The sequence below is a fragment of the Thalassophryne amazonica genome, chromosome 17, assembly GCF_902500255.1.
Source record: "Thalassophryne amazonica chromosome 17, fThaAma1.1, whole genome shotgun sequence".
Lineage (NCBI taxonomy): Eukaryota > Metazoa > Chordata > Actinopteri > Batrachoidiformes > Batrachoididae > Thalassophryne > Thalassophryne amazonica.
In genome coordinates, this window is record NC_047119.1 from 30,489,718 (window position 1) to 30,510,109 (window position 20,392).

The 20,392-nt window shown below is 39.4% G+C and overlaps 1 protein-coding gene across 1 annotated transcript; it reads left to right on the forward strand.

Moving 5' to 3' along the window:
* Window positions 1-4,436: 4,436 nt before the first annotated feature.
* On the forward strand, window positions 4,437-13,524 carry tescb (tescalcin b). The gene is made up of 8 exons (XM_034192671.1): window positions 4,437-4,650; window positions 7,685-7,754; window positions 7,958-8,038; window positions 10,363-10,502; window positions 10,604-10,665; window positions 12,771-12,878; window positions 12,963-13,010; window positions 13,168-13,524. The coding sequence occupies exons 1-8, from the start codon at window positions 4,587-4,589 to the stop codon at window positions 13,243-13,245; spliced, it is 651 nt and encodes a 216-aa protein (XP_034048562.1). The 5' UTR covers window positions 4,437-4,586; the 3' UTR covers window positions 13,246-13,524.
* The last annotated feature ends 6,868 nt before the right edge of the window (window positions 13,525-20,392 follow it).

Here is a 20,392-nt window from a genome sequence, read left to right on the forward strand (position 1 = left end):
TCCAGGCACGAGAGGGCGCCAGACCCAGAGGAAGTGACAGCTGTCACTCATCACACCAGCTGTCACTCATCTACACCAGTACTTAAGCCGGACTGCAACTCCACCTCCCCGCCGAGAAATCGACTACCGAGAGGTAATTTCTCTGCTGACTCATATCGTTGAGTAATTTCTGAACTTCTGTTGCAGCCGGTATCCTGTGGTGTTCGCCCTTATCTGGGGAATTGGCGTGTGGCGTGACGACGACGACTGCGCCACAGATAAGTGGTTAAACAAAGAGCTGCACGAGTGTGTGATTCGGAGGTGGAGGTCCTCCTCCTGACTGTGTACAGACTGTAGACCACTGAGTGTAAGGGCTTACACTCATTCATCTTGTCTCTGCTTTTTGCCAGCAGTACCAGGTTCGACAGCCGAAGACAGAGGTCACCTGGGGACTCGGGACTTGGCGGCTCCGGTGTTCTTCAGACCGTTGGTGGTGGAGGCCGTGTGGGACGCGGCCTCTCTCTCGTCGGGGTCTTCTATCTTCGAGCCTGCCCACACGTCACCTGGTGTTAATTGACTTTGCAATTTCTGTATATTTAGTTGTGTATTGTCACAACATTAAATTGTTACCTTTTGGCTTACTCATTGTCCGTTCATTTGCGCCCCCTGTTGTGGGTCCGTGCTACGACACCTTCCCAACAGGATTCAATCAATCAATCAACTTTTTTCTTATATAGCGCCAAATCACAACAAACAGTTGCCCCAAGGCGCTCCACATTGCAAGGCAAGGCCATACAATAATTATGAAAAACCCCAACGGTCAAAACGACCCCCTATGAGCAAGCACTTGGCCACAGTGGGAAGGAAAAACTCCCTTTTAACAGGAAGAAACCTCCAGCAGAACCAGGCTCAGGGAGGGGCAGTCTTCTGCTGAGACTGGTTGGGGCTGAGGGAAAGAACCAAGAAAAAGAGATCGATCACTAATGATTAAATGCAGAGTGATGCATACGGAGCAAAAAGAGAAAGAAACAGTGCATCATGGGAACCCCCCCACAGTCTACGTCTAAAGCAACATAACCAAGGGATGGTCCAGGGTCACCCGATCCAGCCCTAACTATAAGCCTTAGCGAAAAGGAAAGTTTTAAGCCTAATCTTAAAAGTAGAGAGGGTATCTGTCTCCCTGATCTGAATTGGGAGCTGGTTCCACAGGAGAGGAGCCTGAAAGCTGAAGGCTCTGCCTCCCATTCTACTCTTACAAACCCTAGGAACTACAAGTAAGCCCGCAGTCTGAGAGCGAAGCGCTCTAATGGGGTAATATGGTACTACGAGGTCCCTAAGATAAGATGGGACCTGATTATTCAAAACCTTATAAGTAAGAAGAAGAATTTTAAATTCTATTCTAGCATTAACAGGAAGCCAATGAAGGGAGGCCAACACGGGTGAGATATGCTCTCTCCTGCTAGTCCCCGTCAGTACTCTAGCTGCAGCATTCTGAACCAACTGAAGGCTTTTTAGGGAACTTTTAGGACAACCTGATAATAATGAATTACAATAGTCCAGCCTAGAGGAAATAAATGCATGAATTAGTTTTTCAGCATCACTCTGAGACAAGACCTTTCTGATTTTAGAGATATTGCGTAAATGCAAAAAGGCAGTCCTACATATTTGTTTAATATGCGCTTTGAATGACATATCCTGATCAAAAATAACTCCAAGATTTCTCACAGTATTACTAGAGATCAGGGAAATGCCATCCAGAGTAACGATCTGGTTAGACATCATGCTTCTAAGATTTGTGGGGCCAAGTACAATAACTTCAGTTTTATCTGAGTTTAAAAGCAGGAAATTAGAGGTCATCCATGTCTTTATGTCTGTAAGACAATCCTGCAGTTTAGCTAATTGGTGTGTATCCTCTGGCTTCATGGATAGATAAAGCTGGGTATCATCTGCGTAACAATGAAAATTTAAGCAATACCGTCTAATAATACTGTCCAAGGGAAGCATGTATAAAGTGAATAAAATTGGTCCTAGCACAGAACCTTGTGGAACTCCATAATTAACTTTAGTCTGTGAAGAAGATTCCCCATTTACATGAACAAACTGTAATCTATTAGACAAATATGATTCAAACCACCGCAGCGCAATGCCTTTAATACCTATGACATGCTCTAATCTCTGTAATAAAATTTTATGGTCAACAGTATCAAAAGCAGCACTGAGGTCCAACAGAACAAGCACAGAGATAAGTCCACTGTCCGAAGCCATAAGAAGATCATTTGTAACCTTCACTAATGCTGTTTCTGTACTATGATGAATTCTAAAACCTGACTGAAACTCTTCAAATAGACCATTCCTCTGCAGGTGATCAGTTAGCTGTTTTACAACTACCCTCTCAAGAATCTTTGAGAGAAAAGGAAGGTTGGAGATTGGCCTATAATTAGCTAAGATAGCTGGGTCAAGTGATGGCTTTTTAAGTAATGGTTTAATTACTGCCACCTTAAAGGCCTGTGGTACATAACCAACTAACAAAGATAGATTGATCATATTTAAGATTGAAGCATTAAATAATGGTAGGACTTCCTTGAGCAGCCTGGCAGGAATGGGGTCTAATAAGCATGTTGATGGTTTGGATGAAGTAACTAATGAAAATAACTCAGACAGAACAATCGGAGAGAAAGAGTCTAACCAAATACCGGCATCACTGAAAGCAGCCAAAGATAACGATACATCTTTGGGATGGTTATGAGTAATTTTTTCTCTAATAGTCAAAATTTTGTTAGCAAAGAAAGTCATGAAGTCATTACTAGTTAAAGTTAATGGAATACTCAGCTCAATAGAGCTCTGACTCTTTGTCAGCCTGGCTACAGTGCTGAAAAGAAACCTGGGGTTGTTCTTATTTTCTTCAATTAGTGATGAGTAGAAAGATGTCCTAGCTTCACGAAGGGCTTTCTTATAGAGCAACAAACTCTTTTTCCAGGCTAAGTGAAGATCTTCTAAATTAGTGAGACGCCATTTCCTCTCCAACTTACGGGTTATCTGCTTTAAGCTACGAGTTTGTGAGTTATACCACGGAGTCAGACACTTCTGATTTAAAGCTCTCTTTTTCAGAGGAGCTACAGCATCCAAAGTTGTCTTCAATGAGGATGTAAAACTATTGACAAGATACTCTAACTCCCTTACAGAGTTTAGGTAGCTACTCTGCTCTGTGTTGGTATATGACATTAGAGAACATAAAGAAGGAATCATATCCTTAAACCTAGTTACAGCGCTTTCTGAAAGACTTCTAGTGTAATGAAACTTATTCCCCACTGCAGGGTAGTCCATCAGGGTAAATGTAAATGTTATTAAAAAATGATCAGACAAAAGGGAGTTTTCAGGGATTGTGTCTAACTATAACTAGGATGGGTTGAATTTTGCTATATGTATGTATATGTACAGGGACAATAAAAGCTATATTATATTATAACCAACTGCTTATTGGTGTATAATTACCCGCAACAATCAATGAATGTGTTTTCATAAGGTTCGAATGAGCCCTTTATGTTTACATGGGAGTGGGCCCCCCTCATGGAGGCTGCCATGTTGCACCGCCATGTTGATACTGTAGCCCAAAAGGGACATAATTACTCAGCACAACCAGAAGACTGGAGAAAATAAGAATAATCAGAAATTACTCCCCTATACATTAAGGTCATGCTGGTTGCTAGTGTGGGCTAACAACTTTGAGAGCCCTCATGTTTGTAAAGTGGAGGATCATACATATTAGTTATCACAAAAAAGGCAAAGGAGCATGAATTCAATATGCCAAAGAAGCAAAACGCATTCACACCTGCCTGTACACCTACGGTGAAGCGAAAACATGAAGGGGGGAGGGGGCATTACCTGCAACAGCATATGCAATCTGCAAACTGACCATTAGATGACACTAAATCTAGCACACTGTGGATTTAAGATAATAGGTTTGGACAATATTTTACTTTGCTTTTATCTTTATTCTTATTTTATTGTATTACCGCAATAAACCTTGTGTTTTGAAAGAAACGGATTGAACTGAAAATACACCAAATTTGCAGTAAGTCCCATTTTCCCTGATATTAACCTTTTTTACTTTTACTTCCTTTTTTACTTACTTATATTGCTTTCAGAAAACAATTTTTTACCCAATTTCAAGTCATATTTTAAAATTGGAATGATAATTTTGATCTATATTTGACCTCCTAAATCAATTATTAAAAATCCAGGATGAAATTTTGTTGTGACGCTTTGCAAGAGTCAGTAAAATAATTAAATAATTAAAAACAAACTGTCATTTGCCATCTTGTTCTGCAGGCTGATATTTGATTCCCCCCGGTTGGGTGCAGAGTGTCGGTTGTTAATGAATTAATTAGATATTGCGCATAATAAATAACGCAGTCTGTTGTTCCTTCCTAAATGTGTGACGTCATCGGGACGGTAGTTGCGGAAGTGTTTGCCAGGCGACTCGCGCGCTCGGGCACCAGATATGACAGATCAGATCTGTTAAAATCCACCGCCGCAGACGGGTCAGTGATCCTGTCGGTTGTGTCTATTTGAAGTGGACCGGGCAGAGGGGAGTTTTTTGGGGCGGTATGGGCGCGTTTCAGTCCGCACCGACTCATCCAGAATACACCGATCTGGCGGAGAAGACCGGCTGTGAGTATCACTGACATCCACGTCTGTCCTTTTTATTTATCTTAATGCAGTGTTCCAGCTGACAGCTCTCTCAGTCTGTCAATAAAAATTCCACCTTTTCTTAAAGGGGGACCTAAATATTTCAGCACAATGTTTAGAAGAAAAGAAGGTTTTTTTTCTTTCTTTCTGTTTTTAAACATGTACTGATCATAGACTGTTTCCACTCTGTACAAACCTGATCAGTCAGGTCTCAGAAGTTCAAACCTGATCAATCAGATCTCAGAAGTTCAGCAGAGTAGGTCCTGGTTAGTTCCTGGCTGGGACACTGAAGTCCAGGCCCGTATCTGGTGTAAAACTTGTGCGAAAACCCAAATTGGATCTGTACTGGATCCGCTTTGGTGACGCTCAGCAAATGGGAGCAGTTAAAATATGAACTGATGTGCACTTTAGCCCAGATTTTTAATCGCCTAACCTTGTTTAAATTTGCCCTTTAGGATTTTATCTTGTATACTTACTGATACATTCACTGAGGCTTTTGAAACTGGTGTTGGTTGAACAAGAACAAACCAGTGTGTTTTACATACAATATGAATATTCAAATGCTGTTTTGCCCCATGTGGAAATTATTTTTCTTGTCCACCTGTCATAAAAAAATGAGCTGTTACTATTTAACTCCATCAGAATTGTCCTGGGTGTTATAGTGGCTTCCCTGACTGGTCTCAGGAGTCCCTGTGACCTTTCTAAAGAAAGCTGGCTGTAAAAGTCCTATATAGGTCCTGACACCCATTGGTGCATGTGCTTATCTCTGGATTCCACAGCATGAAGCAGAACAAAGTTGCTAACTCCCCCTGGGCAGGACATCACTCCGACTCGGGTTACATCCATATCCAAGACTGGTACTCATTTACAGAGACTGTGCAGATTAAGTGTTCAAGGACACAGATGGGTAGCAAGAACAGGCTTTCAACCCAGGTCTATATATTGTTAGAATAGCTCCTTATCCACTGAGTTCCCTGCTGTAAAAGTGATGATTTTTAATAACAATAATCCTTATCTTGAGTTGTTTATCACTGTCATTTACCCCAGTTACTGTGGCCCGTAAGAATAGAGGGGCTGTGTTTAGAAATGGCTGATATTCCTAAATTGTTAACCCAATATTTTTGTTAAACTTCTTAAATTAATGCTGCAAGTCTACACTGCAGGCACATCTTGACTAAGTATTTCCTGAAGGATTGCACCTTTTATCTGTATTATCGTCTTTAATTTGGGATTTTTTTTTTAATTGTTGTGTACTTTTTATTATTATTGGCATTCATTCTTTCATTATTGGAATTTATTTTGTTTATTGATTCCTGGGAAAGTCCTCTATAAATAATTGGTGTTGTTATTAGTAACAAATGCATGATTATTATTATTATTTTTTAACTGAGGCCAAAATATGGCCATTGGGTATTGCGAAGACTTTGCGTCCGTCCATCTGTCCCTGTCTTGTCTGTGCTCAGCATAGCTCCATTTCTATTACTGCCAGGGTCTTCAAATTCACAGGGAGAATTCTTGGGACATAACCCTTGGACAAGGTCAAAGATTGCTAACCTTGACCTATTCTAAGGGGTCAAAAGGTCACATTCGTTCTACACATTCAGCATAAATCCAGGCCTATTAATGCCAGGGTCTTCAAATTCACAGGGTGCATTCTTGGGGCACAGACCTTGGACAAGTTCAAAGATGGCTAATCTTGACCTATTCTAGGGGGTCAAAAGGTCACATTCTTTCACTGATTACATGCTTGTATGGCCGAGGGTACTTTATCATTATGTTCTATGTTTTTCAGTATACAAGTCACACTGCACTAGAGTGTAAGTCGTGGGACCTCCCAAACTAGTAAAAAAAAAAAAAAAATTAAACAAAAATCCTCCACCTATACTTTGGAAAATACATGTTTCACTTCGACTCCATTGTGTCTATATACAAAGACAAAATTATTTAAATAGTTGTGAGCATAAGTTTACATACACTGGCGGGATTTTTGATTTTTGGCCATTTTTCAGAGAATATGAATGATAACGCAAAAACTTTTTTTCACTCATGGTTAGTGGTTGGGTAAAGCCATTTATTATCAAACAACTGTGTTTACTATTTTTAAATCATGATAACTACAGAAACTACCCAAATGACCCTGATCAAAAGTTTATATCACCCTGTTCTTAATACCGTGTATTGCCCCCTTTAACATCAGTGACAGCTTGGAGTCTTTTGTGGTAGTTGTGGACGAGGCTCTCTGATGGTGAAGCTGCCACTGAATATGTCTTTGACTTTATTTACATCAATTATGAAGAAATACAAACAGTATGGCACTCTATGGTAAATCTGTGTGGAGGTGACAGTTCTCAAAAACTGAGTGACTATGCAAGAAGGAGAAGAGTGAGGAAAGCCACCAAGAGACCCAGACAACCCAGAAGAAGTTATAGGCTTATGTGGCTGTGATTGGAGAAAGGTGTCATTGACGTTAAAGGGGGCAATACATGGTATTAAGAACAGGGGGATGTAAACCTTTGATCAGGGTCATTTGGGTAGTTTTGTTGCCGTTATGATTTTAAAAGAAAAAATATATAATTCATATGATGTTTGAAAAATGGCCAACAAATAAAAAAAAATTCTGCCAGGGTATGTAAACGTTTGAGCACAACTGTATTTATGGCTCTGTAGTTTTTAGTTTGTTGGTTTAGTGGTCAAAGGGGTTGAAATATGTGTTGAAGTTAATATGGCTAAAGGGCCTCTTGTGCTTTGAGGGAACTATGCGTTTTGCTGAGTGCTCCTACAGTTTAACAGTTATTTCCTAATTCCATGCTCATGCACACAGACAGCCTGTATACTAAGAATTCAAATGCATACATACCAAAAAAATGTAATAACATAAGCTTGATCTCGGTGACCCTGGCTGCACCCTTAGATTTTTTTTTTTTTTTTTGGTCTTGCTCTGTTTGTGTGTTTTTCAGTTAACTTGTGAGTTCACATTATCTGGATGCAAACTTACCATAATCCTCTCACTTTTTAGTTTCAGTTGAGCAGATTTCAGTCCTGCATAAAAGATTCAAGCAGCTAAGTCACAATGAAGACACTCTGCGGTAAGTATGCACCGTACAAGACAAAACAAGTAATGCGGTGTAGCAGTGGCGTTTAGATGCTCACTTATTCAGCGTTTGTTAGAAATGTAAACCTGTCCAGCAGGGTTTGAGTGCACACGTGCAGTCTGTAATCTGTGAGCATGCTTTGTATGTTACGGGTAGTGACTCTGTGTGGTTTGTTAGAGTTCTTTTTGTTGTTCTAGGAGCGAACACTTCAAAGAAATCCCAGATCTGGCATGCAATCCCATTCGTTCCCAGATCATACAGGCTTTTTTTGACAAAAGGTATGGCGATGACCTTTGTTTGGAAAGTTGCTTGAATTAAACTGATGTATTTTTGTTAAGAATAAATACAACACTTCTGTTTTTGTTCACATTTTTCATGCATTGAATTAAAAAACAAAACTAATATTTATTTTCTATACACACAAAAGGCGTAAGTTATCACTCTTGAATTTTGTTCACAAATTTGTTGAAATCCATGTTAATGAGCATTTCATCTTTGCCAAGATGATCCACACACCATGTGTGCTCTGGACTAGACATAAGTCAAGTTGCAACTCATGGTGCTCAAAAATGAAGCCAATGCAGAAGTGCCCAAACCTGCACTTCCTTGACTGGCCAGCTGAAGCTGTCTGCAAAATTGAGTCAGTCCTCATAGCAGCCAATGTTAAATTCTCCATTTTATCAGCAGAAATAAACACATTTACAGCCTGGTACAAAAGTAAAAGTACAGTTTTGGTCTCTATAGCTAGTTACCTCATTTAGGCCAGCTGAATGTGATGAATTTTTATGTTTCCCATTTAAGCTATTTTAAGACATAAAGTTATTCATTATTAGGGGTGTGGTTTCTTTTACTGACAGCTTGAGTGTTGGCTACTGTGAACTCGACCAGGTTTGTCCTTTCTGTGGATTTTATTACAAATATCTGAAATGATACGTTGTATTGTGGAGTTAATAGTACTAATGGACTATCTAAGAAGTCTGGACTCCAGTGGTATTGTTGAGTGAAATTTTAACATTATTTAATTTGTATGGTAGCACCCATTAGCAATAGCTTGATGATGATAGCTTCACCGATAGAACAATGATTATGTTGCTCTTAGTTTTTAAACCTGTACCCAAGCCACCCTTATAAGAAACCAGCCAATGTGCACAAAATAACCGTTAATCAATCATCTGAATTTAGGTGACCTACCCTGTTATGGGGGTATTCCACAGAGCGTTGTTCCTTCCTGTTTCATCCTGAAAAGCAAATAGGGGTGTGTTTTGAAGCATCGTAGTCACTTCTTGATACATGTTTGTTATTCTTGAACAAACTTGGTACACCTAGTAGTTATGACCATCATTGGCACCAGATTTGAAATTGGGATCCAATTTTTGAACGGTTTAAAAATTTCATCCCAGTTCTTGAAATTGTTGGTGGTAGTAGGTGGTGACTTCTGGGTATGTTTAGTGTTAACAGCTTCAATCATGTTCAAACGCCTTTAAACGGGGTATTTGTAGTGACTACAGCTTGAAACTTGTTTGATTGTGGTCCATCGGGGTAAAAATTTGAAGCAGAAGCAACATTTGTTGCAGTTTTTGTTCAGAGTTGAACAGCTTGGTCATGTCTAGCCGAGGGCGCAGCTCCTTTCTCTCATTTAGGGCAGGTTGCCTGGTCTGCACCTTATAGGTCAGCCTGTTAGGTGGCAAGTTGGATTAAGCCATTTCATCCTTTTTGGGGGGGGGGGTTGTTGGCGGCGATCGTAGTAGAATGGCGCACTGTGGAATAGCCTTGTTAGCCTTAGTTACCTAGGTAACTTCACGATAGGCCAGAGTGTTCAGATTTTATTTGTCTCACCGATGTTGCTCCGGACTTGCTCACATTCCTTTTTTTTTTTTTTTTTTTTTTTTGCTGATAATTAGGGTTCAGGCACTGCCACGATGGCGTCATCTGGAGTCAATCCATTTGAGCTTCAAACCCACTCTGAGTGACCTCACAGAGGGTTTGTCTAGTGTAGTCTAGTTGTATGGTCAAAATCAAAGGTCACTCCAAAATGTGCAGTTTTATCTCACAGCACAATAACCACAGCTTTCACAAGTTTTGAGTGGCTGTGGAGTTGGCATGCTGACTGCAGGAAACCAGTCTCACAACTTCAGGCCATGTGTAACCACACCAACCCACAGCCACCGCATCTGACTTCCCCCTAATCAAGATTTTTTTTTTTTTCTTTAAGCTCAGTTGCACAATTATGGGTGGCCTTTTATTGTGAACATTCCAAGGCATAAGTATGCAGTAATCATGCTGTTTAATCTGCATTTGGACACAGCGCACCAGCCAGGTGGATGGATTACAGTGGCAAAGATGAAGTGTTCACTAACATGGACTTTTAACAAATATGTTGACACAGTTTGAGAGAAATGAGGTGTGTGTGTGTGTAAGAAATCTTAGATATTTTACTTAAACTCATAAAAAATGAGTGAGCAGGAAATTTTCCATTTTTGAGGAATATAATTTATTTGTTGCCATCAGATTTAAGAGTTGTAGAATTGGCAATAACTTTAAGAAAAATTGGAGGCTATTTAATCTTTTTTTTTTTTTTTTTTTTTTGGTCATATATTTTTAGAAATTTTCGACAGAATGGTGAAGGAACCGTTGAAGAGATCAGCCTGGAGGAGTTCTTGGTGGTTATGTCTCATTTCAAGCCTCCATCGCGGCACCTGACACAGGAACAGCGGCAGGCCATCAGGAGGGAGAAACTGAGATGTGCGTCTCCCAACAACCAAACACAATCCATGGCCGTGATATTCTTTAGAAATCAGCAAGACCGCAGTATTCACACCCGTGTTCACCTGTGTTTTCCTCAGTTTTATTCAACATGCATGACACCGACAACGATGGAACAATAACGTTGGAGGAGTACCGTCATGTAAGTCTCTGTGGGCATCTACACAAACATATACAGCAGTTTTTTGTTTTGTTTTTTTTCTCTTCTTTTCTAAATGAAGTACAGTCTACAGAAATTACTGCTGAGTGTTGCACACATGCACCATGTGATTATTTTAGTGGTTTTCCTGTTTGGTTTTCAATTTAACGTGACTATGAGCAGAGTGTTGCTGTCGATCATTTTCGGTGTACTGCTTCCTGGTGCACATGTAAAGAAGTCATTGTATGCAGAAGCAGCTGTTAATCTACATTTTGTAGTTAAAAATAATTAAATTTCATGTTAAACTGCACTTTAACTGTCCTGTTACAAACAGACTTTATATCTGAAATTGCTTGTTTTATATTTCAGTGATATATGTCACAAAGTCTATATCTGGACTCCTGGGGCCTCATGTACAAAGTGTGTGCAGTGCTGGGCACAGCTAATCAAAAAGTTAGCTTTGATAACCGCTAATCAGCTAGCTGAAAAGTTAGCTGATTAGTGGTATGTCATTTTTTTCATTTGTAAAGAAAAGGCATTTGCTAAACCGATAAGTCTGTTAAGTTGTGATTTGACAACCGTGTGATATAACCGGGCGCCGGGTATGGCACACAGTTGTCAACCTGAATCACAACTTAACAGACTTTTCGGTTTTGCAAATGCCTTCTTTTCTTTTTCTTTTTTTCTTTACAAAAAATGATTTACAAAAGCATATTTATTGTAAACACCAACACACACATTACATTAACTTGTGTTGGTTGTTACATAAAATGAATGAATCACCCAATGTGAGTGCAGGCTCAGTTTACCCATAATCCCTTTGGGCATATGTGTGTTATGTTCAAAACTTCACAATTAGTGCATTATTTTAAAATTAAACGATAGGAAGGGCATCCGGCGTAAAAACCTATGCCAATTCAACATGCAGATCCACCTCGAATTTGCTGTGGTGACCCCGAGTGCAAACAAGGGAGCAGCTGAAGTGACTTACTTTTACAAATGACAAACTTGACTATCTGGATGAATTTGATTTATAAATCAAAACCACACATCAAACCTGCTTTCCTTTTCAAAACATCTGCCTCACGGCTGGACTGCTGTACACTGTTAAAAATAATGACTTTTGTATTTTGGGGGTAGAGTTGAGCTCAGCTGCCTCACTGCTGCAAAATACATAGCAGATAGGAGCCAACAGGGTTTAAAAGTGTTTTTCACCGTTACTATGTAAAAAATGCTAGTGGTCTAAAACTTATCGGAACTTAATCTATCGGAAGCAAATTGGTCTGCTGAAGGTTTTTGCAATTGGTTGAAGACTATTCGGGTTAACAAAAAAGTTTGCTTCGCGGATTAGCAGAACTGTGCCCAACAAAAATGTGATGTACGTGTGCACCCGAGTAAAACAAAGAGCTAAAATGAAGATTAATTAACTGACTATTTCAGAAAGATTCTGATTCATGAAAAGGTCATAAAGACACATTTATCTCCCAACACAATACATATAACGACACTTGGGCATCGATTCCATACGTATCACGATTCATATGAAATCTGATTCCACAAGTATTGCAAATTGGTATTACATTATATTGTGATTTTTGTTTCCTTTTTGTAATACTAGACCATAGGGACAAGTTAATTATAAACATAACAAATTGCCCCATCCTTCTTCTTTTTTTTGCACTCTGTGGGTTATGCTTCTTTAAATAAATACGTTAGTTAGTCAGACGATTAATACAACTCCTATATTTCATAGATGAGTTAAGAAAGGTAGAAAAGAGGTATTTTCCAGACTGAAATTAGCATCTGATTGCTTTATTTATTTTCTTACTGTCATAACTATGGCAGGGGTGGTGGCCAAGTGGGTAGGACAACTGGTTTTGGAAGGTTCTCAGTTAAAACACCACCCCTGCCACATTTCTCCATGTAACGTAGCATTGCAACAGGAAGAGCATCCGGCGTAAAACTTGTGCCAATTCAACATGCAGATCCACCTCAGGCGACCCCGAGTGCAAACAAGGGAGCAGCCGAAGTGTCTTACTTGCATAACTATGAGTAGGATTATTTTGGTTTCACCCTTGGCCCACATGCCTGTGTGTGTATGTATGTAGGTGGTGGAGGAGCTGTTATCTCGTAGTGGGGCAGTGGGAAAGGAAACGGCCAAGTGCATTGCTGATGCTGCCATGTTGGAGGTTGCCAGTATTTCAGTGGGTCACATGGTATGTCAGCCACATTGTCTCAAAGTCTTCCTCAGCAGTGGTTATTTATTCATCTGGATGACGTGTAACTTTTTTTACACCCAGGAACCTGACGAGTTCTACGAGGGAATCACATTTGATCATTTTTTCAAGGTAAGTACACAGAACCTGCAGTGTAATTTAAATGCTTGATTGTAGTTCACTTTTTAATTGCTGGATGTAATGCACCAGAGATTTAGTTTGTGCAAATCTAATAAGAGCAACACGTCACTGATATGTATTTTATGTAATCGAAATGCCTTCTTTGCAGTTACTCTGTGGCTTTGAAATTGAGTCAAGAATGAGCATTCGCTTTTTGAATGTGGACACAACAACTCTATGCAAGTGAGATACACTAAACTATGCAGTGAGTTTGGGATGATGCTGGGGAAGCTTATTGTGGCTGTAATGTTTTTTATATATACACTTGAAATCTTTTTTTCCTGTTACCCTTTAATACTTGCATTGCCTTATCTATGTTTAACTATGCAGATTCAAAGAAATTCTGCATAATATGAATGTATTATGATTGATATATATTTATTGTTGTTTTTTACTGCAAGCAATAACCTGATCTAACGAGTTTGTCAGTTGTTGGCAAAGCAATAATTACATGTCCAAATCAAGAGTAATTGACATGAGTGCATGGAAATATGAATATTTAAGGGCTGTCTAAAAATGACGTCAATCAATTTAAAAATCAATAATCAGGGATGTGTGGGTTTGTTAAATGCACTTGTAAATGCATTACGCATGCATCGTTTGAATGACTCTTAATCATCCACTATCACACTAACATGGTGTATACTTTGCACAAATTGCACAATAAAAATCCTGTGAATCAAAAATTTGACTTCATTTCATGTGTACCTCGGATTAAAAACAAACCCAAATGATCATGAGATAATGGTTTACAGCTTATGTGAGGGGAAAAGTGGCCAAAATGATAATGCATTACTGTGGAAATGGATTTGATGCTGTTGCTGCTCATATTCTATTAAAGTGGATTAATATCTGTTATTTTCTTTAGTAATATTCACTTGTTTTGAATTCTGTGTGACTGGGTTTTTGGTGCTATCGTGCAGCACGGAAAGTGCTGACCGTTTGTCTGCTGGATGTTTAAAGGTTTTATAATATTAATTATAATATTACATTATTCCCTGTTAATGCCAAATGATGATGTTTAAAGCTACGCTGTGGCATTTCTGCAGCTGATTCATTCAATGTCTTTGACTTCCTGCTTTACTGTTTGAGCTTTGTGTGACACTGCCCTCTTCAGGTCACTACTTGAACAGCATGTGAATAAGCATGATGACATCATTGCTAAAGTTCTTGCGTTTTTTTTTTTTGTTTGTTTTTTTTTTTTTTTTTTTTAAAGAAAATTGTACCACTTTGTGAACATCCTTCATTTGTCTGCAGTTGGAAGACAACAATTAGACTGAGAAGTGGAGAAATGGATTAAAACAGCTTTTTTGGAAGTTTACTGCTGGAATTTTATTGTGAGATTATCACCTAAACACATACAGCTTTGTAAGACAGTTTCTGATTTAATTAGTTTTTTATACTGTCTTCATAAAGACTACCTATAAAAACATGGTCCACAGAAAAATATGGTAGAAAGCAAGTGTCTCAACGTGACACACATAGGATAATTTCAATTTATTTCATTTATATTGCAACAAAGGTGCCTCGAGGCACTTTGCGAAAGTAAGATCTAACCCGTAGAGCATGCATACAGGCATCAGTGGTCAGGAAAAACTCTCTGATATTAAGGAAGAAACCTCAAGCAGACCAGACTCGGAGGAGTGACCCACTGCTTAGGCAATTCTAACAGTTACAAGATTTTTGCAAAGATGAAGAAACAGAAGACAGGAAATCAAACAACACAACATAAAAAAAAGAAGATGGACCAGTAGGTGTCATGAATACCACTTGGGAGGGACAAATGCAAGCTATATTTTTCTGAAGGCTACATTATCTCTTGAGTTAATTTTTGCATGATGGCAATCAATATTGTGCAGTTTCTTGATTTTATTTTGTATAGCCTTTCAAACTGACCCCAACTAACCAAAATTGAAAATTTCTCAATCCTTTTTTTTATGCATAACTACAAAATCTAATATAAAATAGTACTGCAATCACACTTAAATATCAAACGTATGCAGAGATGTCTAGTTAAATGATAACTATACCTATAATAAGCGGGTATTATACGAGTATAGAGAATGAATGAATTTCAATTTAATTTATTAAACTTATAGAGCGCCAAATCATGACAGCGTCATCTCAAGGCACATAAAACAACTCAACAATAAAAACCAAAACAAATTAAATAAAATAAAAAATAAAAAAATCAAAGAGCATGATCAAAAGGTTAAAAGCATGTTAAAAAAATAAAAGCATGGTAAACAATATATTAATCATATAAAATAGAAAACAAATGCAACTTCAGATGCGACAAGTCTCCACAGAGTCTGACTGCCTCACTAGCACAGGGAAACCATTCCACAGGACTGGGCATGATAGGAAAATACTCTATTTCCGACAGACTTTTTATTCACCCTTGGGACACAGAGCAATCCTGCATCCTGTGAGCACACAGCCCGGGCTGGTATGTAAGGCTTAAGTAGATCTGCCAAGTAGGGTGGTGCCAGTCCATGAACAATTTTATAGGCCAGTAGCAGGACCTTACAATCTGATCTTGCAAAGATAGGAAGCCAGTGAAGAGACGCCAAAATGAGAGTAATGTGGTCAAACCTTCGGCTTCGTGTCAATCGTCTGGCAGCAGCGTTTTGAACCAATTGAAGACTCCTGATTCTGGACTGCTGCAACCCAGAAAATAAAACACTGCAATAATACAATCTAGAAGAAACAAATGCATGTATCAGGGTCTCAGCGTCAGCCATAGACAGGATAGGACGGATCTTCGCTATATTTCGTAGATGGAACAAAGCAAAAATTAAAAGCATTTAGCATCCATGGTATTTAAGACCATAAAATGCATCTTCTTGGAAAAACATCAGAAGGATGCATTTGTTATATTTTTAGCCACCATCTTCTATATCCACAGCCATATTTTGTATTTTTGTATGCGTGTAAAATTGAACATCATATTTGATATTTATGTGATTAGTGTTAAGTATTTTTGTTTAAAGGCAAAAATGTTATTTCATGAACATAAAATATTAGTTGATAGAGGGTCGCTGAAAGACTGTATAATCAAGACGCTATTGTGTATATAGTAAGTATTTGGCCTCAGTGGTAGTTTTGAGCCAAATTTAGTGGGCCTGGCCCATACACTCAATATTGTAGAGAACAAGCATACTAAAAATAAGATCATCCAGAATGTAGCACAAAATAATAATTACCATCACTGGCAACTTGCAAAGCATATCAATAGTTGCTAATGCACTACAGTCCCAGTGCATGATGGGGACTATGGCACTTTGGGCCACTTTCTTTGTTTATGTTTAGAAAACAAAAATTCAGAAGAGAAATTACTGTAAATTGTTCTCACTGAAAAAGTGTTCCATTAAAAGCTCATATTTTAACACAATAAAAAAAAAAATACTGAAAGTGGGAGGCAGTGCTGTTTGCACATTTTAATTTTGTTCTGTTAACCTAGCAGAGGTTTTGGTGCCACCATGCAATGATGATTTCTCAGCACCGCCAAGTGAACACTGGGGGTGGGGGGGCAGGGTCTCCTGTGGTTCTGTCTTTTCCATAGATGATGCTCCAAACAGCCATCTCCTGTTCCCTTCATAATGTGCACTGTCCTCCAAAGAAAGGCAGCTACAGTTCCACAGAGTGAGGAAACTGAAGTATTTCTTTTATTTTCTCTGTGTCATCATGTTTTATGGCAACTGAAATGTCAATCTCTCCCACCCCCAACCAATGTCTCATCAGAGGATTCTTGGGTATCACTGGAACGACCGTCAAAGGAACGGTTACTGAGTAAGACTCAGTTGAGGTGTGTTTAGTGTTTACATACTTGCTTTTAACTGCACATTCACATACACATGATGGCTGTCTCATGTATTGTGAGGCCGTTTGCTGCATCAGTTGCGCACATCCTCTGAACTTAACGCTATACAGTGCATCTGGAAAGTATTCATAGCACTTCACTTTTTCGAGATTTTGTTATGTTACAGCCTTATTGCAAAATAAGTAAATTCTTTTTCCCCCTCAAAATTCTGCTCTCAACACCCCATAATGACAACATGAAAAGTTTTGTTTTTTTTTTGTGCAAATTTATTTAAAAAAAAACACTAAAATCACATGTACATAAGTATTTACACCCTTTGCTCAATACTTTGTTGATGCACCGCTGGCAGCAATTTCAGCCTCAGATCTTCTTAACGTGATGCCACAAGTTTGGTGCATCTATCTTTGGGTAGTTTTGCCCATTCCTCTTTGCAGCACCTCTCAAGCTCCATCATGTTAGATGGGGAGTGTCAGTACACGGTCATTTTCAGATCTCTCCAGAGATGTTCAATCGGATTCAGGTCTGGGTTCTGGCTGGGTCACTCAAGGACATTCACAGAGTTGTCCTGAAGCCACTCCTTTGATATCTTGGCTGTGTGGTTAGGACCATTGTCCTGTTGAAACGAACCATCACCCCAGTCTGAGGTGATGGTTCAGAGCTCCGGAACAGGTTTTCATCCAGGATGTCTCTCTAAATTCCTGCATTCATCTTTCGTTCACTCCTGACTAGTCTCCTAGTTCCTGCTGCTGAAAAACATCCCCACAGCATGATGCTGCCACCACCATGCTTCACTGTAGGGTTGGTGCCTGGTTTCCTCCAGTCTTTGTCCCAGACCAGAGAATTTTGTTTCTCATGGTCTGAGAGTCTTCAGGTGCCTTTTGGCAAACTCCAGGTGGGCTGCCATGTGCCTTTTACTAATGAGTGGCTTCCGTCTGGCCACTCTACCATACAGGCCTGATTTGTGGATTGCAGCAGAGATGGTTGTCCTTCTGGAAGGTTCTCCTCTCTCCACAGAAGAAAGCTGGAGCTCTGACAGAATGACCATCGGCTTCTTGGTCACTTCCATGATTATAAAGCCCGATTGCTCAGTTCAGATATGCAGCCAGGAAGAGCCCTGGTGAATCAGAATTTTTTTCCATTTACGGATGATGGAGGCCACTAACACCTTCAACACAGCAGAAATTTTTCTTTACCCTTCTGTGCCTCCTGTCTCAGAGGTCTACAGACAATTCCTTTGGCTTAATGCTTGGTTTGTGCTCTGACATGCACTTTCAGCTGTGGGACCTTACGTATATGTAGACAGGTGTGCGTCTTTGCAAATCATCTCCAATCAACTGAATTTACCCCAGGTGGACTCCAGTTATGCTGTAGAAATATTGCAAGGATAATCAGTGGAAACAGGATGCACCTGAGCTCAATTTTGAGCTTCATGGCAAAAGCTGTGACTACTTATGTACAAGCGATATATATGCAAAAATCTGTGGAAAAAACTTTTTTGTCATTATGAGGTAGTGTGTAGACTTTTGAGAAATAAAAAAAATTCATCCATTTTGGAATAAGGCTGTAACATAACAAAATGTGGAAATAGTACAGCGCCGTGAATACTTTCTAGGTGCACCGTACATCCGCAAGATGCAATATACCCATGAACAATAGGGGCCAGTGTCTGGATGATCAGCTGCAACAAAAAATGGCCAGTTTTGAAGAGAAGTTGTGTAATCAGGTCCGCAATTACCCCCATCTATATGATGTGTCGTTGCCATTACACAGCGACAAATATGCTTGTCAGAACAGCCTGCAAGAGATTAGTAAAATTTTAGAACGCAGTTCTGTAAGTCTGAGTACACTGTGTGCCCTCTGGTGGAGTCCTCCATTTCACCTGGCTGCAGCAGATACGGGTGATTCTTTAACTACGGGCACTATTGGCCTTGTAAATGTAATTTCCACCACACCATTGCCTTACAATATAAAGCGCCTTGGGGCAACTGTTTGTTGTGATTTGGCGCTATATACATGTGCTCTGATGTCACTGTTTATCTCCATAGAAACTACCCAAACAATCTTTCATACAAACTGTTAAGGGACATTACAGTGTTGTGGAGGAAATTACGGCAATAGTGTGGGACAACTACATTTTGTTTAAAAAAAAATCACAACAGTTGTATGACATTGAATACCCCAATTATGTTTTGATTATTTTACTGATATTTTATTCAGAGATATTTTAAAACATTAGAAAAAATGTTTCTTTACTATTCATTTTTATCATTGAAGATCAAAAGTCTGGGTGTGGGACAAGCACAAAACGGCAATATTTGCATATAATGATGCTGTAAAAAAGGTGAAAAAGTCATCATAGACTAATAGAACAAATTTCTTAACACACTTTCATTGTAAAGATAACTATAAAAGTGTGAAATTTCCCCTTTTTTCTGTTTTTCATACAGTATGATCAAAGGACATAAATGCCCGTAGTCTAAGAATCCCCCATACATTGTTACATTCAGAGGTGGGAATGGACCAGTTTTCTGCATGGGTGGAGGCAGCTCCATGTGTTCCCAGAGAATGCTCCCTGACCTGACCTTTCACCTTCATCCACTGATATGACTGGATTTTAAGGGCCCTTAAAGTCATGATTGAGCAGCACTTGTACTAGCAAAGTCCTTGCTTCAGGACCTGGGTTCTGTCTTCCACAAACCGGCATTAATTTTGTGCACGTGATAGGATTTGGAGTATTTGAAAGTGATGACTTGCAGCTGCTTTTAGAGTCCTAAAAACTATAAAGCGAGCAGTGAAAATGATCAAACAATGCAGTCTTGCGAATATCCTTCGCCCTGAGGTGCCCTTTGTGGTCCTGCTTAAAATAACACAGAGTTATAACTGGGAACTTGATTCATGACCCAGAGTGAATCCTCCGGTAACTTCCAGTTTCCTAAGAGCTTGTGATTGGAGTAAAGTTTGGTGAATTAAAAACTCGAAGATTACAGGCCAATAGTCTGCCTTTTGTATATGGCACATAAACTGTCTTCTGAAGTTTTAACTTTAAGTTTCTTGACTTTCCACTACCTGCACACATATATCCCTATGACACCACACACTGTAAACACTTACAGTTCTCTGGCCCACACCTTGTGACTGGCCAGACGGGCCGCCTGTTTCATCAAATCTTTCCTATCTGATGCGGCCTTATGTTGAAGACATGCGTCATTGGTAGCTGATATCACACGGTCAGCGTCTCAGCAGCTTCCTGATTTGCTTTAAAAACAACGTGATGGATCCTGGGCAATAGTGCTCCGGATACAAATATGCTGCAATAAAATGTTGTCTGTTTTGCACAATGTCTACAAGTGCCAATGGAGCACTTAGTCATAAACTGAGACAACAAAGTTAAGCCATTACCCTGGTCTCAGTAACCACTGAGGCTGAAGATGAGACCTTGGTCTTGAATGACTTGGAGACCCCTCATTTCTGTTTGCTACAATAAAATGGTAAATGCACTGCATTTCTAAAG